General features: G+C 46.2%; 1 protein-coding gene across 1 annotated transcript in view; it reads left to right on the top strand.

Moving 5' to 3' along the window:
• The window catches only part of Abca4 (ATP-binding cassette, sub-family A (ABC1), member 4), a 127,803-nt gene that overhangs the window by 58,928 nt on the left and 45,522 nt on the right, over positions 1-23,353 (top strand). Inside the window, exons 12-21 of the mRNA XM_013018245.1 lie at positions 1,233-1,438; positions 2,063-2,239; positions 3,931-4,153; positions 7,917-8,138; positions 11,157-11,361; positions 14,396-14,461; positions 17,410-17,496; positions 19,073-19,247; positions 21,435-21,566; positions 23,180-23,319. Coding sequence (XP_012873699.1) covers positions 1,233-1,438; positions 2,063-2,239; positions 3,931-4,153; positions 7,917-8,138; positions 11,157-11,361; positions 14,396-14,461; positions 17,410-17,496; positions 19,073-19,247; positions 21,435-21,566; positions 23,180-23,319 — 1,633 coding nt within the window. The remainder of the gene's footprint in view (positions 1-1,232; positions 1,439-2,062; positions 2,240-3,930; positions 4,154-7,916; positions 8,139-11,156; positions 11,362-14,395; positions 14,462-17,409; positions 17,497-19,072; positions 19,248-21,434; positions 21,567-23,179; positions 23,320-23,353) is intronic.

Here is a 23,353-nt window from a genome sequence, read left to right as displayed (position 1 = left end):
GCGCTGGTGTACCGCCTGTTCTCAGTAAGTATTCCTTGAACAAATCAGTCAAGACAAGGCCATTCTACCTCTGGTGAGTTACATTCTAAGAAAGAAATATGAACACAAACCCCTCCCCCTCCAGTGTATTATAGGTACAAGCAGTTCAGGGAGAAAACACACACACATGCACACACACACACACACACACATTCCAGGAGACTATAAATGCCACAGCAAGTCTAGACAAGGCTCAACCCCTCATATTCAAATTAAAAGAAAGTCTTAGTTTTGCTCTTTTATATGCAATTTATTTATTTATTTTTCTTGTCCAGGAGAAGAAAAGAGACATATTAGGGGAATTCCTTCTCCATTAGTATGTTTTGTCATAAAATTGTACATGAAGATGATTTCCCTCCCCATCCCCCCTTCCCATGGAATCATGTTGGCTGTTTGTCCTGTCCTTTCTCCCTCCCTTTCACCCCTCAGCTGGCCATGCTGTGTGTTTGGAGGGGGCCAGGAAGGTTCCACAACGCGAGGAATGTTTCTGCCTCTGTAAAACTCTTTTATCATCAGGCTTTCTGATCTTCAAAGCAGCCGGAGTCCACCGTGACCCGGCTCCCTTTGCGTCGGCATGCTGGGGAAGGATGGCTGGGAGTATTTGTGTCATTCTGAGGACTTGAATATTTGCACAGCCCTGGGCATCCGGACAGCCCAGTCCTCACTAACTCCGCAGGGATAGGAGTGTGTCAACCTTTCCAAGCCTCGCACACCCTGACGGTAGAAATTAACACCAGACCCCAGAGCTAAAAAAACATCAAGTTCATAGGTCATCTTGTATTTGACCCTCTCCTAGGCCAGCGGCTTGTTTACTTTTCTTTCTCCCTTTCTCTCTCTTTATCTCATTCTTGCTTTTTCTCTCTCTCCCTTCCTCTCTCTCTTTCTTTCTTTTTTTGTGCCAGTTCTGGGGCTTGAACTCAGGGCCTAAACACGATCCCTAAGCTTTTTGTTCAAGGCTAGCACTCTGTCACTTAAGCCACACCTCCACTCCTGACTTTTGGGGGATTAATTGGTGATAAGAGTCTCTCCAACTTATCTACCTAAGCTAGCTTTGAACCACAATCCTCAGATCTCAGCCTCCTGAGTAGCTGAGTAGGTGTGAGCCACCAGTGCCTGGCTTATGTGTTGTGTGTGCACTTGAGTGTCAAGATGGTTGTGTCTCCAACTCTCTTCACCTCTGTGATTATTTGCAGTGCCTGGTCCTGGATAAGTTTGAAAGCTACGATGATGAAATGCAGCTCACCCAGCGAGCCTTATCTCTGCTAGAACAAAACCGATTCTGGGCTGGTGTGGTGTTCTTGGACATGTATCCTTGGACCAGCCACCTGCCACGCCATGTGAAGTATAAGATCCGGATGGACATAGATGTGGTAGAGAAAACAAATAAAATCAAAGACAGGTGAGCTTTCAGGCAGGGCTTGTCGGGTTTTTCCAAAGGGTGTGGTGAGTTCCATTTGGTATAGAGTAGGAGACTGAGGCTGAACTTTGCCTGTAAGTCAGGAAAAAGCTAACTGAGAGGAGCTAAACTGTTTTGTATAGCGTTGACTAGAGTCCTTAGATGGAAGCAATCAGAGTTACACATGTCTCATAGTAGTCATGCCTGAGAGCTTCACTGCGAATTAGACGTAGAATTGCATAGTAGGAGAATATTTAGAAGAAAGGTTTCAAGACAGTGAGCTCTCAGCTAGGTGCTCACGCCTATAATCTTGGCTATTCAGGAGGCTGAGATTGGAGGATTGTGGTTTGAGGCCAGCCCAGGCAGGAAAGTCCACGAGATTCTTATCTCCAATGAACCATTGGAAAACGAGAAATGTAGCTGTGGTTCAAGTGGTAGAGCCCTAGCCTTAAGCTAAAAACAAAACAAAACAAAACAAAAACCAAAAAAAGCGCAGGGATAGTGCCCAGGCCTTGAGTTCAAGCACAAAGAAAAAGAGAGTGAGCTCTGAGCACTTTGAGTGAGTGGAGGGGGTGAGCTACCCTTTCCCTCTTACAGCCTTTGTCCCTCCCTCCCGCACCTTTGCAGGTACTGGGACTCTGGTCCCCGGGCAGACCCTGTGGAAGATCTCCGGTATATTTGGGGAGGCTTTGCCTATCTGCAGGACATGGTTGAGCAGGGGATCACCAGGAGTCAGGCCCGGGCAGCAGCTCCCATTGGGGTCTATCTTCAGCAGATGCCTTATCCCTGCTTTGTGGATGACTCGTAAGTTTCCCCAGCCCCCCCCATCCTCCTCCCTGGCCAGTTGTAGAGTAGGGTGCTCCCAAGACTTTGATGTCTCCGGTAAGAACTCTAGAGACTGCATCCCAATTGTCGGGGGAGGGGGTGGAAATGGAGCTCTGACCTGGGAGCCTGTTTGTCTCCAGCTCCAGGCAGGGGAGAAAGTGAAGTGGTGGGGAGAGAGGAATGAGCTGGTGTTGGAGGTACACCAGGGAAGGTGAAAATTAAAGTCATGGAGGTGAGTTTGGGGGAGGGGATGAAAAGTTATTTAAATTTCCCACTACATAGTATGTTTGGTATGTGGAAGGTTCTGGACAGAACATTCACCCAGCATTGGCTAAATCAGCAGATTGGGAATGCATGGCAAGTAGGTCTGGTTCCTAGGAGCCCGGGGGGATAATGCAGCTCCTTGGCTAATTAACATTCCCATGATGTATGCCTGATGGAAATGTAAAGGAATGTGTTGGATGAGCTCTGGCCTTCTTTCCTGACCACCCCTAACCCCTGGCCTGTTTGTCTGTTGCCAGTAGCATGCTAAGCAAGTAACTTGCTGAAAATAGATTTGGGGTTCTAGAGAGGAGAGGTGCTGGGAAAGCTCATTTGGGGTCAGAAACACACCCAGGTCAGTAGAGACCTATGGCTGGCTCATGGGCTCATCTCCTGGGAGTTGTGTGGGGACTGAGTGGCTCACTATACTGAAGGAAGGAAGAATGAACCTGCCAGTTGAAGAAAATATAAAGTAGTGCCCACTAGAGACACAGGAACCCCTCTCTCAACACTCAAGCCCAGTCAGTTCTCTGCCTCTATGGAAAAACAGAGAATGTAGCTGTTCTGCACTTAGTTTGAGTCTGGAAAAGAAAGAGTACCAAGGCCTACTTTTAGGACAGAATGGGAATGGCTGGCAGGGAAATGGGGAAGGAAGTTGTGGGGGGGGGGGGAGGAAGTAAGGATTGGGGTCATTCAGTGTGAGAGCATCCTCTAGTGACCAACCCCAGAAGTGCATGCTTTAGAAAATTCCCCAGGGCCATTTTGAGTGAAACCTCCCACACTGTAATTGTGTCCTTTTCCTGTGATAACACCCCACAGTTTCAATAGATAAGAATCACAAGGCATATCGTGTAGTAGATCAGTAGCATATCGTGTACAGGAAAAACATGTGTGAAGTTGCCAGAGAGGAATTCCAGTTGATCGGATCTATCTCACTTGCTGAAATGTGTGTCCAAGGATCTATTCCACTTGTGCATGGTTGACTTGTTGATTGGTCAATTGTCTTTTCAAAGTGCTATATGGACTGATTGTAGAATGCTGATCGACCTCATAGGGAGCCCAATTATTGATCTCACCCACAGTAGCTCCTCAGTTTGCTCTCTAACGCTTCAATACCACTGTGCATGTAACCCATCTATTTCAACCATAGCCTCCAACAAAGCCTTACAGGGAAAATCTTTATGGTGGGGCATTTTCATGTTACTGCTAGAATATTCATCTCTGAGCCAACTATTCTACATCTCAGGGCAGATGTAGAATGTACTTAAAGATTCCAGCTCACTGAACGCCTAGTAGAGATTTTTCTGCTTTTCCTCTCCCTCTATCTGGACTTTGTTCTCAAGGTATTCATTGAACCAACATTTACCAGGTACAGAGCATTCTGTTCTGCTTCTCTCTTCTTGGTTTAGTTTTATGATCATCCTGAACCGTTGTTTTCCCATCTTCATGGTGCTGGCGTGGATCTACTCCGTCTCCATGACGGTCAAGAGCATTGTCTTGGAAAAAGAGTTGAGGCTGAAGGAGACGCTGAAAAATCAGGGCGTCTCGAATGCAGTGATTTGGTGTACCTGGTTTCTGGACAGCTTCTCCATCATGTTGATGAGCATCTTCCTCCTGACCATCTTCATCATGGTAAGCCAGATAGAGAAGGCTCAGAGATTTTTGGATCATTTTATTTCTCCTGTTAGTCCTTCTGGGCTAGTCATCTATGCATGATATCTGCCTGTGAAGTGTTTTCAGCTGAGGTAGAGGACAGTCAGAGAGACAAGGAGTCATTTTGTTGGAACAACTTCCCCTCCATCTCCTACTTCCATGCCCAGAAAGCCACAGTCTGCATAGATTCTCCAACTCCACTCCTTGAACACCTGCAGAAACTGCTAATAACAAAGCCCAGAGCAGTGTTTGTGTGTGTGTATGTGTGTGTGTGTGTGTGTGTGTGTGTGTGTGTGAGAGAGAGAGATCAAAGGGATCTGATCCTTCCAGACACAGGCAAAAGCTCAGGGAGCAGTTTCTGGGATTCCCATCATAGTAACTGGTTACAGTTGGAATGTGGTATTAAGAAAGAGACCTGGACTATTTGTTAATCGTCCTCAGAGCCAGACGGTTGAAATGTTCTACTGCCTGACATCTCCAAGAGGTCTCTGTTTGAAAGGATGGTATTTGGAGTCCATCCTTTCTCAAGGAGAAAGAATTTTTATAGCCACACAGTGAGCGCAAATCTGCAACTCCCTTGCAAGGTAGAGCTGGAAATAAACTATTCCACACTACATTGCCATCCTCCACAATAGAGGATCTTTCATACTTGGAAGATAAATGCAAGCATTTGATAGCTTTTGATTTTGGTTTTGAATGTGTGTGTGTGTGTGTGTGTGTGTGTGTGCACGTGTGCCAGTAGTGGACCTTGAACTCAGAGCCTCACACTCTTGCTTAGCTCTGCCATGTGAGGCATACCTCCACTATCCTGTTTTGATTTTTTTTAATTAGGTGTAACCTTTTGTTGTTGCTGGTGGTGATGGTGGTGGTGGTCATGGGGCTTGAACTCTGGGCCTGGGCGCTGTCCCTCAGTTCTTCAGCTCAAGACTAGCACTCTACCACTTGAGCCACAGCACCATTTCCAGTTTTCTGGTGGTCAACAAGATAAGATTCTCATGGACTTTCCTGCATGGCATGGCTTTGAACCATGATCCTCAGATCTCAGCTTCCTGAGTAGCTAGGATTACAGGTGTGAGCCACTGGTGCCTGGCAGGTGTAATTTTTTTTAATGAGTACAATCTTTAGACTTCAGGGCCTGCAAACTCCCACTAGAGATGCATTGAGCTTGTCCTGTTTCTTTATGCTCATTGTGTTGCGTGTTTCTCTGCACTAGACAATCTAGACCACGAACCACACTCAGTCCTGTGCTGAAGGCTACCTGAGCCACGAATCATACCAACTCACAGATGTCCAACCAACACATGTCTACTTAACCCAAATCCTACCCCTTCTCTTTGTAGTAAAGTATCCTAAATCTGAGGGTTTTTTTTTATGTTGTTTTGCCCTGTTTTTGTTTTTGTTTTGTTTTGTTGTGTCAATACTGGGGTTTGAACTCTGGGCCTTATATTCTTGCTTGGCTTTTTTTTTTGCTCAAGGCTAGCCCTCTACCACTTGAGCCACATCTCCCTTTCTGACTTTTGGCTGATTAATTAGAGTCTCTCAGATTTGTCTCTCCCCAACTGGCTTTGAACAACAGTCCTGAGATCTCAGCAGCTAGGATGACAGGCATGAGCCACTGGCTCCTGGCTCAGAGGGGTTTGGTTTTGAACTGTTACATTGCGATGAACGGAGTCACGGCCTTCAACAGACCGTGTTGGAATCCCATCCATGTAGATGCCGAAGTCATTCTCCTCAAAACCAGCCTGGGCAGGAAAGACCCATGAGACTCTTATCTCTGCTCCCTTCCTCAAGACACGTAGTGTCATTAGAAGGGAAGGAGTTGGGATGAAAACATGTGACTGAACATCAAGGAGCCTTTGCCTGACTTGTTGCTACTAGTGACACCGAGCTCTGCCTGCCTTAGAATGGTCCACAGCACTTCAAAGCTTTCAGGACGTGAGATGAAGTGTGTTCTCTGAGCTTCTAGCACAAAGGGGTTTCTCTTGGTGGGAACCAGAATATTGTTTCCACACCAAAGTAAGGGATTCCCCTCCCCCTTCCTCCCTAACTCAACTCTGTAGGAAAGAAAAGGGGGAGGGGTATCCATTGTTATTCAAGCGACTAAGGGAGGAAACAAAAAGAATAAAGAAAAAGAAAAGTGGTCATTGGAAGAAGCCAGAGCCCATGAAATGGTGAGACCAAAGGGTCTTCCATCCCTGGCTGAAATCAATGAGAAATGCTACAACCTGCATATCTACAAGATATGCTTTGGGCTGTGATAATAAATTGGTTTCATTCTCCTGAGAATAGCAACTATCCTAAAGCCATGTCCAGTGGTGGACTTGCTTTTACAGCATTGCCTGTGATTAAGTAAGAGGAGTAGGGCTTTTCAAGGTGAAACGGAACACCTTTTGATTCACATAATCAGAAACTCAGAGTCCTAATTGTATTTATTTATTTTTTTGTTGGTCAGTCATGGGGCTTGAACTTGGGACCTGGGCGCTTTCTCTTAGGTCTTTTGCTCAAGCTTAGCACTCTACCACTTTGAGCCACAGCACCATTTCCTGAATCCTAATTTTTACTTTCTTCTTAGTACTAGGGATTGAACCCAGAGCTCTGTGCATGCTAGGCAAGTACCCTACACTGAATTACCTTCCTAGCCCCTAATTCTGAGTTTTATTTCAATTCCTTCAGACTTTGATAAGTAAGATTCCCTTCTACCTCCCTCTGCTTTCCCCTTCCCTTGCTTATTATACTAGGGCTTGAACTCAAGGCTTTTGACTCTTGCTCAGTTTTTCCTTCACCTACACGCTACCACTTGAGCCACACCTCCACTTCTGGCTGTTGGGTAATTAATTGGAGATCAGAATATTTCAGCTTTATCTTCTCAGGATGGCATTGAACCAAGATCCTCAGATCTCAGCTTCTTGAATAGCTAGGATTACCCAGACAGACTTGCTTGCTTAACCCACAATAATTACTGCTAAAAGATAATTTTACATTCATTTAAAAAAATTAAGTTTGAGTAAATAGTGGTTTGTGTATTAGACAGTGTTAGACCTCAAGTGGTATCAAGTTCCACTCAAGAGTAGAGAGGTGGCAAGACAAAGAAATTATTCAATTAGCTAAAGTCTCTACTTAGAGGTTAGTTGGTAATTCTGATTGGTTAAGTCACTCAGAGTGGTATTTTGGTTTGCCTGGGTAGAAACCTAGAACACTGGAGCTGTCTCAGCTAATTCAAATGGTATTCCAGAGCTGGGCTCCAGTGGCTCATGCCTATAATCCTAGTTACTGAGGAGGCTGAGATCTGAGGATCGTGGTTCAAAACCAGCCTGGGCAGGAAAGACCCATGAGACTCTTATCTCCGATAAACCACCAGAAAACTGGAAGTGGCGCTGTGGCTCAAGTGGTAGAGCTCTAGCCTTGAGCTGAAGAGCTGAGGGACAGCACCCAGGCCCAGAGTTCAAGCCCCACAACCTAAAAAAAAAAAAGGTCTTCCAGTTATATTTTCTTGGACATTCCTCATGACAAACAGGCAGCTTAATATGTTTACTCTTCTGGGGAAATGGCATGAGTAAAGTTCAAGGAACTCAATGCAATGAGAAAGTTAAGACGAACCACAGATCGGTGAGAGAAACCCCCTAGGAACAGGGGCCTTGCAGGGGGGGGGGGCTGGTATCGCTGCACACTGGTCACCCCCGGAGTAGAAGGGTGCCTCTGGACATAGGTGGAAATTTGTGATGCATGATCTCTTTGTTTGCAGCATGGAAGAATCTTACATTACAGCAACCCGTTCATCCTCTTCCTGTTCCTGCTGGCGTTCTCCACTGCCACCATCATGCAGTGTTTCCTGCTGAGCACCTTCTTCTCCAAGGCCAGCCTGGCAGCCTCCTGCAGCGGGGTCATCTACTTCACCCTCTACCTGCCACACATCCTGTGCTTCGCCTGGCAGGACCGGATGACAGCTGAGCTCAAGCAGGCTGTGGTGAGGGACTTTGGGCTCACCCCAGCCTACTATTGACTGCTTCTGTCATGACCCACTCTGTTATCCGAGAAAGTCCAGTTTGTGATTTGGTTCAAAGGGGTTTTATATTAAAAGGTCAATGTCAGCTGGGCTCTGGTAGATCTATAACCCTCACTGCTCAGGAAGCTGAGATCTGAAAATTAGGGTTCAAAGTCAGCCTTGGGAAAAAAGAAAAAGAAAAGAAACCAAACAAACAAACAAAAATCCTCTTATCTCCAATTAATTGGCTAGAAGTGGAGGTATGGCTTAAGTGGTAGAGTGCCAGCCTTGAGAGAAAAAGCTCAGAGAGAGCTCTTTGACCCTGAGTTCAAGACCCAGTACTGGCACCAAAAAAAAAAGGAAGGAAGGAAGGAAGGCAGGCAAGCAGGCAGGAAGGAAGGGTGAGAGGGAGGGAGGGAAAAAGAAAAGGAAAAAGTTTAAAGAAAATAAATAAAATGTTAAATGTTAATGTAAAGCCCCAAGGTACAAGAATAGCCACAGGCTTCCTCATGAGCAATGAACAGTTACTCTTCACCAATTTGTTGACTAATCTGTCCTGGGAATTCACTAAAAAACTAGTTCAGTTCCTGCCCTATATGTTTTCACATGGAAGAAAATCCAATTAGACCATCTTACTTCCCTTCCTTCCTTCCTGTCTTCCTTCCTTCCTTCCTGTCTTCCCTCCTTGCATCCTTTCTTTCTTCTTTCCTTCCTTTCTTCCTTTCTTTCCTTTCCTTTCTTTTCCTTTCCTTTCCTTTCTTTTCCTTTCTTTTCCTTTCCTTTTATTTCTTTTTTCAGTCCTGGGGCTTGAACTCAGGCCTGGATGCTGTCCCTGAGCTTTCTGACTCAAGGTTAGCACTCTACCATTTTGAGCCTCAGTGCCACTTCTGGTTTGTTGGTGGTTAACTGGAGATAAGGATCTCACAAACTTTCCTGCCAGAGCTGGCTTTGAACCATGATCCTCAGATCTTGGTCTCCTGAGTAGCTAGAATTACAGGCATGAGCCACCAGTGCCTGGCCCTTCCTTTTCTCCCTGTTTGAGAAGAATCAGAGGAAGGGAGCTTGACCCCATATTATCTATCCAAAAAGATGTTTCCATTCATTTTCCATGTTTTTTTCCCCCGCTGCTCCAAAAAAACACACTGGAACAGTCCTTCGAGTATTTTTAACTTGTTCTACTAATGCACACAAAAGGGGTTCGGAGACCCCCCCAACAGAGAGCCCACAGAGTAAGGCTCTCTAGCCAGATATTGACTTTGATGGTCTGAGAGACCTCTTAGTTCAGGATTCCCAAACTAGCACCAGACTTTTCTATAATTGTTGTCAAATGGGCCATTTCCATGCTCTCATTAACCCAGGCTAATCAGCCTCAGCCCTAGAGGGGCACATTTCCTTATCCTCCAGAATTTCTGTCTCTCTGCAGCTCTCCTCTGCCTCCTTGCAGAAGAAGCTGTTCTCACCACTCAAGTTTATTTGGCTCAAGACTGCCTGGGCATCTGGCATCTTTTATTTCTCATGTTAAATAAGAAGTTAATTACTGCCATTTATAACACCCAATTATCTATGATGATCACAACGGAGAGTAGTAAGGAATCCTTGTGACTCAGCCGGTGGGCAGAGCTGGGCTATTTGGGTAATCATTGGGTAGACAGACAGATGGCTTCTTAGTAATGTGCAGCCACCAGGATGTCATAGTTCCTGCTACTGTGGAAAAGAGCTGAGCTGAGGTTTAAAAGTGGTTTTTGTAGCTAGGTACCGGTGGCTCACACCTGTAATCCTAGCTACTCAGGAGGGTTAGACCTGAGGATTGTTATTTGAAGCCAGCCCCAGGCAGGAAAGTGTCCATGAGACTCTTATCTCCAATTAACCCCTCAAAACCCGAAAGTGGCACTGTGGCTCAAGTGGTAGAACGTTATCCTTCAGCACAAAGAGAGCTCGGGGACAGTGTCCAGGCCCTATTCAAGTCCCACAACTGGAGAAAAAAAAAAAGTATTTTTTGTAAACATATAGCTAGAGGATTCCTTGCCTCTGCAGAGAGATTTTGTGAGCTCTATCCAGGATATTCCGAATCACAGGGAGAGCTCTGAGCGGCGGATGCAGGAACAGCAAATCTCTGTGATGCCATGTTGGGATCGGGATCCATCTATGGAGACCAAGTCAGTGAACTTGCTCTTCAGACTTCTTTTGTACTTCACCTGTTCAGCTTGCTGCTCAGAGACCCTAAGAAAGTCATTGTCCCCACTTGAGAGATGGAAAAGGCGATAGGTCATATGATCTGACTTTTTTCTTTTTACTTTTCTTTTCTTTTTGTCAGTCATGGGACTTGAACTCTGGGCCTGGGCATTGTCCCTCAGCTCTTCAGCTCAAGACTAGTGCTCTACCACTTGAGCCACAGCACCACTTCAGTTTTCTGAGTGGTTTATTGGAGATAAGAGTCTCACAACCTTTCCTGCCTGGGCTGGCTTTGAACAATGATCCTCAGATCTCAGTCTCCTGAGTAGCTAGGATTACAGGCATGAGCCACCAGTGCTTGGCCCAATCTGACTACTTTCTAACCTTTCCAGACCACTAGGTTGGCCTAGATGTGATAGCTTTGGGGTTCTCATAAAGCAGAGGACTGGGTAGCAGCTTTGTTCTGCCCAGAACCAACATGGTTTGAAGGAAAGATAGGGAGGAGGCCATAAGGATGTTCAGTCCTCTTGAGTGTTGAGTGCTGTATGGCGTTTCTTTGTCTTCTCCATTACACCATAGCACAAGTGTGTCTTACTGAACAGGCACTCTGAAGACTGAGATGCATTTCTGGAATTCTCTTCTCCAATTCTTCTCCAATGAGAAGAGAATTTTCACTGCTTCCTGACTTGTTATGAACCTTAAGCTGGAACTCAACATGGACCTTCTTTTGACCCTCCTCCCTGCCCTGCCTTGTGGGCACCTGGGGGCCACTTGATTGTATCGAAATGACCCTCTGATTGCCTTTCTGCCCTCTTTTCCCCATGGCAGAGCTTGCTGTCTCCCGTGGCATTTGGGTTTGGCACCGAGTATCTGGTCCGCTTTGAAGAGCAAGGCCTCGGGCTGCAGTGGGACAACATCGGGAACAGCCCCATGGAAGGAGATGAGTTCAGTTTCCTGCTGTCTATGAAGATGATGCTTCTCGATGCCGCCTTGTATGGCTTGCTGGCCTGGTACCTGGACCAGGTGTTTCCAGGTGAGCATCTCCCTGCTCAGAAGAAAGGCCATCTCAGCTCTCCTCCATACATCCCCTTCAAATCTCATCTCGTCTCAAAGCCAAGCACCTGTCACTTCAGTCTATAAGCCAAATCTCCATGGGCAACCTCCATGGGCTTCACTTTAGAAATGAATCCAGATCTACTTCCTGTGAACACCCCAACTGACTTTCCAGTCCAAGCTTTCATCCGCCATCACCTGTGATGACGATGCCCCCCACATTGAACCCTGATGGCCTTTTCCAGAATCTAAGTCAAACGGTGTCAGTCCTCCCTGTTCAAACCCCACCATTGGCTTTTCTTTCCTTCAGAGCAAAAGTCAGCACTTCAGCCCTGGCCTGCCAGTGCCTTTGTTATCTGTTTCTTACCCCTCATTCTTCCCCAGGTTCCTCTGCTCCAGCCATGTTCGTCTTCCCCACTGTATGTGCAACCCATGGAGCACCTGTCCTCTACAGGACCTCTGAACATGCCTGGTTTTCTTGTATCTCCATGTGCCATTGGAAAGGGACTTAATATGTGGAAATGGCTTAGATTTGGAATGGAAATTCATACATAATTCCAGAACTTTATTTTAGCCAAACTAACTAAAGCTTTTATTTAGCCAGGCACCAGCCGTCTTAACTACTCAAGAGGCTGAGATCTAAGGATCTCAGTTCAAAGCCAGCTTGGGCAGGAAAATCCATGAGATTCTTATCTCCAATTAACCACCAGAAGACTGGGTGTGGTGCTGTGACTCAAAGTGGTAGAGCACTAGACTAGAGCAAAGCAAAAGAAAAAGCTCAGAACAGTGCCCAGGCCCAGAGTTCAAGCCCCATTTCAGACCAAAAAGAAAGAAAGAAAAAAAGAAGGAAAGAAGGAAGGAAGGGAGGGAGGGAGGAAGGGAGGGAGGGGAAAGAAAGAAAGGAAGAAAGAAGGAAAGAGAGAGAGAGGAAGGAAGGAAGAAAGGAAGGAAGGAAGGAGAAAGAAAGAGAGAGAGAGAGAGAGAAAGAAAGAAAAAGAAGGAAGGAAGGAAGAAAGAAAAGAATAGAGAAGAGAGAGAAAAAACACCTACTGGTGGCAAAAACCATAACTACTGAAAAAGTAAAGATGGTATTAATTTCTGTTTTTGTTGGTCAAGGACTTTAACTCAGGGCCTGAGCACTGTCACTGAGCTTTTTGGCTCAAGGCTGGCACTCTACCACTTTGAACCACAGCACCACTTCCCATTTTCTGGTGTATAATTTGAGATAAGAGTGTCATGAACTTTCTGCCTGGGCTGGCTTCAAATCATAATCCTCAGCTCTCAGCCTCCTGAGTAGCCAGGATTACAGACATGAGCCACTGGCACCCAGCAAAGACAGTATTTTTTTTTAATAAAACTAATATTTTATGGAAACTAGAATTTGCAGAGAGAACAGGCCTAGAAATCTGGGAATCCTTTTCTTGAAATATAGCTAGATCCAGTAGAATCGGGTAGGGAAATAAGAATATCCACATAGAATCAGATTGTATGTCTGTGTCTATGTCTGCATATATATGCCAGTACTGAGGCTTGAATTCAGGGCCTGGGTACTTGCCCTTAGCTTTCTTGTTCAGGGTAGTGCTCTATCACTTACAACATAGCTCCACTTCCAGCTTTTTGCTTGGTTAATTGGAGTTCAGAGTCTCATGATTTTCCTGTCCAGGATGGTTTAGAACCACAATCTCCTTATCTCAGCCTCCTGAGTAACTAGGATTACAAGCTTGAGCCACCAATATTTTTCATTTAATTAGCTATGATTAGGGGTAGATGGCTCAAATTTAGCATGCTTCAATTTTTTGTATCCACTGAATAACTATTACCTAACTCCCAGGGTTATTTTCAAGATTAAATGTCGCGACCGCCTCGACCCACAAGGATGACGCGACAACGGTTTATTCAGGACCTTGTTTACAGCTTCTTTTCTCCTACTTCTCTCCTGCCCGCTTCTTCCTTCTTCTTCCTGTTTCTCCTTGCTCTCCTGCTTCTCTCCGCCCCCCCCCTCCGGTTATAAGCCTCCTGGATGGCCAATCCTGAAGCGCCATGTGGCATATACTGATAGGGCTGCAAACACGGAAGCAAACTAGGAGCCAAGTCATAGCCATATAAGGAGTTGTTTTTTACAGAGAGCATTCGTCACGGGGAAGACGGAAGGCGGAAGCCAGCACCATCTTAGGTCGCAGCCCCACCACGCGGCCCTCCCATTTTAGCTACAATGTTGCTTTTGCAGCCGTCTTTGGTTGCGGCTCCCGCAGCTCTCCACAATTAAATCATTTAACACATGTAAAGTGTTTACAGCTAGGCCTATCACAGAAAGAGTATCCAGCCAATAGTAATGAACGTTATCATTACTATTATCTTGTAATTGCTTAGAAAAGACATGACTTAGTCATTTTTTATTATTAAGGAGTCATACAAAGGGGTTAAAATTCTATAAGTCTGGTAATGAATACAATACATCTTGGACAATGTCACCCTTTCCTTCACTTTCCCCCATTTTCTTCCTCCCATCTTCCCCCATAAGCTGCCTGGTTCACTTTTTTTACATATGAATATAATGAATATAATGACTGCATTTGCTCACCCTTCCTTCCCTCCATTCTTGTGCATGCCCCATGACCCCCCCACCAAAGACACCAAAAAAAATCACCAACAATTAAAGACATAAGCCTGTTTCCATTTTCATGATCTAATTATTGAATAAATTTATTTCTTGGAAAACTAATGTCAACCAAGATCATCAGTCTTAGTTTTACTAGTACCTCCCACCCCATTCCCACCAAATAACAACAACAACAACAACATGATCTTTTGGATAACTTACTACCTTTTGGAAGTAATATTCTTTCTGATAGCCTGTAAATGACTGCATAATGAATTGTGAACTATAGTCACGTAGACTCTAATTTCAGATGCAAATAGATAAATTCTATTTATCTATTTGGAACTGTTGGATTGGGGAATTGGGAGGCTAGTTAAATAAAGCCTTTTCTCTTTATTTACCATCTTCCTTTTAGGAGACTATGGAACTCCACTTCCTTGGTACTTCCTTCTACAAGAGTCTTATTGGCTTGGTGGTGAAGGTAAGGTAATTAAAAATTGATGGGCTGGGAAGATGGCTCAGTGGTAGAGTGCTTGCCTCACATGAATGAGGCCCTGGGTTTGATTCCTTAGCACCACATAAGCAGAAAAGAGCTGGAAATGGCGCTGTGGCTCAAGTGTAAGGCACTAGCCTTGAGCTGAAGAGCTGAAGGACAGTGGCCAGGCCCAGACTGACAAAAAAAAATTAAAACAGCAACAACAAACTGTCAATGTTCAAAAGTAGTTCCTTGGGCTATCAGGAGGATATGTGAAGGTTTTTTCGATTCCTGATAAGCCAGCTGCCTCCTGGGGCATTCTACCACCCAGTGAACAGGAGGACACAGCACCCCAGCCTCTGTGACCCCACTTCTGTGAGCTCCTGGCCAGAATGAGTGGCTGTGGATTGACAAGCCTGCCCTCGCAAACTCAAGCCCCATTAAAAGTGCACACCAGGTCAGGGATCAGAAGGCTTTTCCACTCTTCCATTTAGAGATTCCCAGAATCATGGGGGCCCTCTGCGTTTGTCTTCTTTGCCTCCCTCCTCCTTTTGCATTCCTGTCCACCTTCTCAGAATATCAGTTAATTCATCCTCCCCAAGACAAGGCTGAAGCTGACCAAGCTGTTGAGATCCAAGGCAGATCCTTCCAGGCTCTCCTGATACTGTTTCTTCTAGTTGGGGAAGAAGACTAAAAGGACCTTTGCCCACGATACATCTTAGCTAAGACTTACCTTTTCTCCTGACCAAAACAAGAGGCCAGAGGGAAAGTTTGAGACATTGGGAAAGTATACCTCTCTCTTGTGAATTCAGAGAGGGCAGAGAAATTCTAGAGCTTGAGCTGGACTCGCCCCTAGAGCTGGGAGGTTCTAGAGGCAAAGGAAATAACTTTCCAATGAAATTGGAATTGGGCCTGGGCCAAGCCTTTATGTATTAAGACAGATGTTTGTTTTCTCTGAGGGATTACTCTAGGGCCTTTAAAAGGCATGGGTAGGCCTGACATGTGTGGCCCACACCTGTAAACCTAACCACTCATGGGGCTGAGATCTGAGGATCACGCAAAGCATCCCAGGCAGGAAAGTTCATGAGACTTTTATCTCAGACTATCAAAAACTACTAGTTCCATTTCTGGCTTTCTGTTAGTTGATTAGAGATAAGAATCTCACAGACATTTTTGCCCAAGCTGGCTTTGAACTGTAATCCTCAGATCTCAGCCACCCTGGAAAGCTAGGATTACATAGATGAGCCAATAGATCCCGGCTGTTTTGAAAGATATTTGTGGTTGCTATTTGATCATGCTTTGTGCTGTGTGACAGCTAGTATAGTGACCACAGGAACTTCAGAGAATAGATTCAAAATGGCCTCAGGAAGCAGGGATGGAAATAGTGAAGTCAGCGTGTCCCTGGCCACCAGACCGCTGTCCACATGGCCTGCAGATCCCAAGGCCCTGCCGGCTGGCTGTATCCAGCTGTTTGCACATGTGTACTTGAGGCCAGAGCTCGGAGGTGCTTGGTGGAGATGGCTTCCTTCTGCCCCTGCTTCCTGTCTGGCTGTGTGGCCCTTCTGCTCCTCTTCCCCTTCCAGGAAGTCCTGATGTCCTTTGAGACCAAATATCAACTTGACAAAAAATGCCTCTGTGTGTGTGTTTGTGTGTGTGTGTGTGTGTGTGTGAATTGGTCCAGATCTGCACCCCCACCAGGATCCACCCCAGTGCTAATCCCAAAACATCTGAATGTCCCCGGAGTCCAGGGAGCCATTTCTTAAGAAGCCCTCATTGAAGCTGGCTGCTTGCTGTATCACCTTGAATGGACTTTTTTTTTTGTGAAAATGCCATACAGAAGGGTTACAATTACATGAGCAAGGTAATGAGTACATTTCTTATCAAGCATTGTTGCCTCTTCCTTTGTTTCCCATCACCATCCCTTCCCATCTCCCCCAACAAACCCCCCACACCCTCCCCACCCCTCATCAAAGTTGTAAAGTTCATTTTTCGACATAGCATCTTGTATATCTCATTGTTGCAATGGGTCCACCTGTATCCCTATTTAAACAATTTTCTTTTTTCCCTTCCCCCTCCACAAAATATACCAACTTCAAATACAGTGAAAACAGGGGTTATACCATGGGAGAGGGACATACAAAGCAACAAAGAAATATCTTATAAATATGTTAGAAACAATTGCAAGAAAGAAAAACCATTTGAGTCCTTATCTTGGGGTTCATTTCGCCTAACATCAACTTATCTGACCTTTTCTGCTTGTCTCAGACATATACTGGTTATTACAAATAAGAGAAATCATGGGACCTATGTTTCTTTGGGCCTAGCTTACTTCACTTAATAAAATTTTTTCCAAGTCTTTCTATTGAATGGACTTTTACACCCAAGGTTCACTGTAGCTAATTTATTTTGGACCAAAGTGAAAAAGACTGGGAATGGGCTAAAGCACATGAAACCATTCCAATTTCCATCCTGAGATGCTTCCATTGTTATTGAGGTTTGTTTGTTTCAAGCACACTATCTGACATGGTGAGACCTTCCTGTCACCTTAAAAGAATGAAGAGAGGGCTGGGTGTATTTTTCAGAGGTAGAACCCTTGCCTAGCATGCACCAGGCCCTGGCCTGGATGCTCTCCTCCCATGCCCTTCCCCCCCCCCCCAAAAAAAAAGAACGAGAGCAAAGCAAAACTCTCTAATTCCAAGACTACAATTACAAAAGTGCCCCTGGGGCTTGGCACAGGTTGCATGATTGGACTTGAATATTTTGTATCCCAGGAGCAGGTCAGAGGCTTCTGTGTGTGTGTGTGTGTGTGTGTGTGTGTTTCTACACGTGTGCACGTGTGTGCAGTGCCAACTATGTCTTCCCAAAATAGTGGGAACATTGTTCTCCCTCCTTTCTTACTACTGCTGATTCTCAGCTCTCACTGAAAGAGTAATATTGGCTTCTGAATGGTGCAGGGTGTTCAACGAGAGAAGAAAGGGCCCTGGAAAAGACTGAACCCCTAACAGAGGAAATGGAGGACCCAGAGCATCCTGGAATGAATGGTAAAAAACCCCAGGGGGCAGAGCGGAGCAGAGGCAAAAGTCCAGGTTGTGAACCCAAGGAAGGACTGGAGACACTTGTTTCAAAAAAATAAGAGCGGGCATCAGGCACTCTCTGTGGATGGGTGCCACAGCAATGGCCAGCTGCTGGTGTAGGGGACGAATGGCCCAGCCCAGACATGAGCGCATATTTCCTGGAGAAAGCAAATCCCAAGTATGTAGTGTGTTTGTGCCCTTGTTAGGGAAATCCCAAGTGAGTTGCCCGAATGTGCTGACTTCCGAGGATTTAGCCAGAACAATGACTTGGGTCACTGGGACTTAGAGCGGATATGAGCTCTAAGGAAAGACAAAAATAAATGCTTCTGTGTGCAAGGGAAAGAGTCTAGAGGAGCTGACTGCCCTTCACTCATGCTTTACAAGTCGAGAAGCCATTCATTCAAGCCATCAAAAGCCTTTCCTGACCTGGAAGTTACTGACTCATTGGTGGACAGATGGGCTAGGTTCTCAAGACTTATGTTTCTGGCTTTTTCTGTTCTGAATTCCCTCTTGAACCTCTTCTGTAATTCTCCTGTGGCTTTTCATCCCTTCGTGTACATATTTCTCTGGGGAGGCTAAAGCTCTGGATTAAGAGAAGTGGCCGGACTCTAACTTAGCCTGACATCGTGTGAGAGAGTCCAGACTCCGTGCATCCCCAAGGCCTACGTCACAAAGCCAAAGTCAGAGACACAAAACCCATCAAGAAAGCTGGTTTGCAGGCAGTGGTGCTTCATTCTCCTAGAATGATATGATAAGGCTAAACTGGTGAGGTAGGATAGAACAGAAGAGACTGATTCCACTTCAGCTATGGTGGAGCAATGTTTAGCATTACACTGTTCAGACAAGTGAAGCTATGCTCCCTAGGGTGAGCTAAAGAAGGGAGGGAGGGTAGGGGCGAGGGAAGAGTGGAGAGTATCATGAAGACGGCATCATGAAGACGGAGATGAGGCTGGAGGAAGAAGTCAGCTGTAGTCAAAGTTGGCAAAGATCTGAGCGAAGGTTGACCGTAAGAATGGTAGTTCCAGAAATGGCTAGAGAGGTCCAGAGGGTAATGATGTTTGGAGAAGAATTGGAGGAGCCTGAGCTACTACTAGGAATCCCAGAGACCTAAATGGAGAAAACAAGGAGCTAAGAGGGAGCTTGGGGCTAGTGATAAGTGCAGGCAGTGAGTGCTATAGATGAGAGGAGTGGGCTCTGGATTCAATATTCACCAGCCCTGTGACCTTCAGAGGTCACTTCATGTAGAGGGTCTTAGGTTTCCTCGCCTGTAGACATGATCCTGGTAATATCTACCCATAAGATTGTTACGGGGTAGAATGAAGTAAGTCATAGAAAGTATATGAAAGAGCCTTTGCGCATAGTAATTGCTAAATAAATGTGCCCTACAATCATTACCGTTAATTTGGTCTTCCATCCTGTCCGACAGGGACAGGTTGAAATTATAGACACTCAGACAGTAGTTGATGAACAGACCTCTAGAACACATCACATCATATTTCTATCAGGTGTGTGGTTCTATAATTTTTTTTAATTTCCCTTCAAGACTCCTTCTTTGAACGGGAGCTTCCGGGGCTGGTTCCTGGAGTGTGTGTGAAGAATCTGACGAAGGTTTTTGAGTCCTGTAGCCGGCCAGCCGTGGACCGGCTCAACATCACCTTCTATGAGAGCCAGATCACCGCGTTCCTTGGACACAATGGCGCGGGAAAAACCACCACTTTGTGAGTTTTCCCCCCAGGAGGCCCGCCTGGGCTTCCTGACTTCACTTCCCCCATTCACTCCAGCCTACTGTGAAGGAATCCTGATGACAAAATGCACGATTTGGTTTGTGGTCCCAAGGAGTCATGAAAACAAAAACAAAGACCCACCGCAGTCCTCACACAGTATCTTTGTTCATCTTCACAAGAAGCAACTGGAGGCTGTGGGCAAGTGGACAGTCCTGCAGCTTTAAGTGACTTTCCCAAAGCCACCGCTGCTTTTTTCTTTAGCACTTTTTGTTGTTGTTGTTGTTGTTTTGTTGGTTGTGGGGCTTGAACTCTGGGCCTGGGCACTGTCCCTCAGCTCTTCAGCTCCAGGCGAGCGCTCTACCACTTGAACCACAGTGCCACTTATGGGTTTCTGGCGTTTTATTGGAGATGAGTCTCACAAACTTTCCTGCTCAGGCTGGCTCTGAACTGTGATCCTCAGATCTCAGCCTCCTGAGTAGCTAGGATTACAGATGTGCGCTACCAGCACCTGGCTGCATTTTAACACTTTTGAGTCCTTTTTCTCCTTGTCCCCAACTTGCCCAGCCTCCCTATCATCCACGCTGGGGATAAAGTCACAACCATGGCACCCACAGGACCAACGATCCGCACACCACTCTGGTGAAGGAACGTTTACTTTTCGTATGCGTGTTCAGGCACGGGGCTGCAGAGAAAGGCTGGTCACAGTGCCCAGGAAGTGGGATTAACGAGAGACAAACTGAAGGCCAAGTTCAGGGAAGATGCAGAGATCTGTGAGGACTGGGGAGGAAAGGGCTTCCCTTTATTTCTCCAAGGGGCCCCAGCGCCATCTGCTGTGGAGAACACAGCCTCCCAGGTTCCCAGGCAGACGTCTCAGGGGAACGCAGTTTGGTGACATCAGTCACAACCCCAGGAAGGAACAGCAGCATCCACCCAGTGCAGGAATGCGCCTTGGGGCGGGTCAGTGGGAATGGAATGCAGAGCTGGTGCCACTCTGTTTGCTTCTGTTTCCCTCTAGTGGTTGATCGACGGAGATTTCAGCTGCAAAGGAGACTCCAGAGAGCCTGAGATCTTATCAGAACTCAGGACAGGGCTGGGTGTGGTGGCACCTGGTCTATCTCCTCGCTAACTAATATCGTCCCTGATCTAGGAGATCCATTCAGGACTTCCCAAACACAAACACATTACTTCATCCACAGCCATAGGAACTTCCCTTGTGGGTCAAAATACTCGTTTTTATAATAATGGGGAGGAGGACATTGCAGAGTTTTACTTTATACTGGTTCTGTTCTTAGTGCATTGTGTATGATTCACTCATAGAATCTACACAATCATTGTGAAAGCTGTTGTTGCTCATTTGACAGAGAATAACATTGGTGTGTGTGTGTGTGTGTGTGTGTGTGTGTGTGTGTGTGTGTTGGTCTTATGGTTTGAACTTAGGGCCTGAAAGCTGTCCCTAAGCCTTTTCACTCAAGGCTAGTGCTTTGCTACTTGAGCCACAGCTCCATGTTCAGCCTTTTGATGATTAATTGGAGATAACAGTCTCATGGACTTTCCTGCCCTGTCTGGACTGGCTCTGAACCATGATCCTCAGATTTCAGCCTCCTGAGTAGCCAGGATTACAGGCGTGAGCCATCAGCTTTCAGTTTGTTACTGGGATTTCTCTGTTTTGGATCCCATGATGATATTGGTGATAATTCTCATGTTTGACTTGAAATTGACAGATCCACCTTGAATGCCTGTAAGTGCTCAGGCTTCTCCCATCAGCATCAGGATCTTATCAGGACTCTGTAGTGCTCACATCTGGCTTTTCAGTGTCCCTTGCTGCTCACCTCACAGGCAAAGTAGTCGTCTGTGCACTGAATGCCTTCAACAGAGTCTCTCTAGCAGCAGCCATGGTGATGTCTGAGTTAGGGGGGTCCCCGGGGCTGCAAGTGACCACTCGGGCTGGAAATTAGTGCAGGTGTAAGAACCACAGGAAACAAATAGAAACAGAAAAGAAAACAGGTGCAGCCCTGTGCATTAGGACCTGAATGTATCCAAGGGGATGAATGGGTACTCTGTGGGAAACTCCTGATGCCTACAATGAACGATGCTCTAGGTGGGATACGGCAGAATCACTGCACCCCTCCCCTGCTCCCACTGCCATCCGCTAAGTCCCTAAAGGGTATCTCTGCTGGGCAGGTCTATCCTGACAGGTCTGTTGCCACCAACATCAGGAACTGTGCTCATTGGGGGAAAGGACATTGAAACCAGCCTGGATGAAATCCGCCAGAGCCTGGGCATGTGCCCACAGCACAACATCTTGTTCCACCAGTGAGTAAGCTGTTGAGATGCGATTGCCTGCCACGGGGCTCAGTGCCTAGTGTGTGTGTGTGTGGTGGGGGGCGGGGGAGGGGGCCTGGGTTCCTTGCCTCAACACCACAATACATAAAAACATGTCCCCTGCCATTGCCCCTGCCCACCACACATGGGGGACTCAGGGTTACCTGGTCTGGGCACACAGGAAGCCATGTGCTTGCTTGCTTTTCCCCCATGCTCCAGGTTTGTGCCCTGCTTGCAATGGGAGTTGGAATTGAAGGGGGCTGAGCCTCTAGTGCTCAGAGATGAGGTCCCCTCCCTGACAAAGTGGCCCATCACAGGGCGGCCCCTGGTTCAACCCTGGAAGACTTCCTGCAGAGGACGGGGGTGGGGAGGGAGAAGGGGGGAGGGAAGTGAAAAAGAATAATCATTGTCCATTTTGTCTGTTTGAAGCCATGGCACCAATAACGCACTTTTCCTTTCTCTCTTTTTTTCAAATTAAAATAGCTATTCCTTATTTCAAAATCTATAGAGTTATTGTGAAAAGAAAAGAGGAAGAGAAGGAGGGAAGAAGGGAGAGAGGGAAGGAGGGAGGCAGGGAGGGAGGGAGGCAGGGAGGAAGGGAAGGAAGGAAGGAAGGAGAGAGAGAAGGAGAGAAAGAAAGAAAGAAAGAGGAAGGAAGGAAGGGAGGAAGGGAGGGAGGGAGGGAGGGAAGGAGGAAAGAAGGAAGGAAAGAAAAAGAGAAAAAAGTCACCAGTAATTTCACAATCCAGAGAAACACCTTTGTTAACCATGCAAATGATTGTTAATCAATTAATGCTTTGGTCTTTTTTATAGATTCTTGAAAATCATTAGAGAATAAAGCTTTGAGATTAATTTTGCGCCTGACTTTAAAAGTGTGATTTTTTTAACTTAAGATATTATGAATAGCCGGGCGCCGGTGGCTCACGCCTGTAATCCTAGCTACTCAAGAGGCTGAGATCTGAGGATCCCGGTTCAAAGCCAGCCTGGGCAGGAGAGACCTTGAGACTCCTATCTCTAATAAACCACTAGAAAATGGGAAGTGGCGCTGTAGCTCAAGTGGTAGAGCACTTGCCTTGAGCTGAAGAGCTGAGGGACAGCGCCCAGACCCAGAGTTCAAGCCCCACAACCACCAAAAAAGAAAAAAAAAAGAAGATATTATGAGTATCTGTTCATACCATGTCATATTCTTCTCTAAAGGAATTTTTTGTCAGTTGTGGGGTTTGAACTCAGGGCCTGGATCTTGTCCTTAAGCTATCTTGCTCAAGGGTAGCCCTCTACCACTTCAAGCCACAGTGCCACTTCTTTCCTGTCCTGGCTGGCTTCAAACCACAATCCTCAGATCTCAGCCTGAGTCCCTAGGATTACAGGTATCCGCCACAGGCCTGGCTTAAAGGAATTTTTTAATAGGCACTACATTTCACTAGAGGAACAAATGCTCTAAGCCATCTAGTCCTTTGCTATCTGGGCAGGGCTGGTGGTTTTGCTTTCGCATTGTGGGTAAGAGGACAATGAACATCTTGATGGCTAAATCTCCATACATAAGACAAACTGCTAACCATGACCATCCATTTTCTTTTCTTGTCCTCCATCTCCCCCGCCCCCAGCCTCACCGTAGCTGAGCACATCCTGTTTTATGCCCAGCTGAAGGGGAAGTCCTGGGAGGAGGCCCAGCTGGAGACCGAAGGCATGTTGGAGGACACGGGCCTCCACCACAAGAGGAATGAAGGGGCCCAGGATCTCTCAGGTACCTGGTATTAGAAAGACATGGGGACAAGATG

This window comes from Dipodomys ordii, unplaced genomic scaffold, assembly GCF_000151885.1.
Source record: "Dipodomys ordii isolate 6190 unplaced genomic scaffold, Dord_2.0 Scaffold39, whole genome shotgun sequence".
NCBI classification, from domain to species: Eukaryota; Metazoa; Chordata; class Mammalia; order Rodentia; family Heteromyidae; genus Dipodomys; species Dipodomys ordii.
The sequence above is the reverse complement of the archived record's forward strand: the minus strand, read 5'-3'. Positions and strand labels throughout refer to the sequence as shown.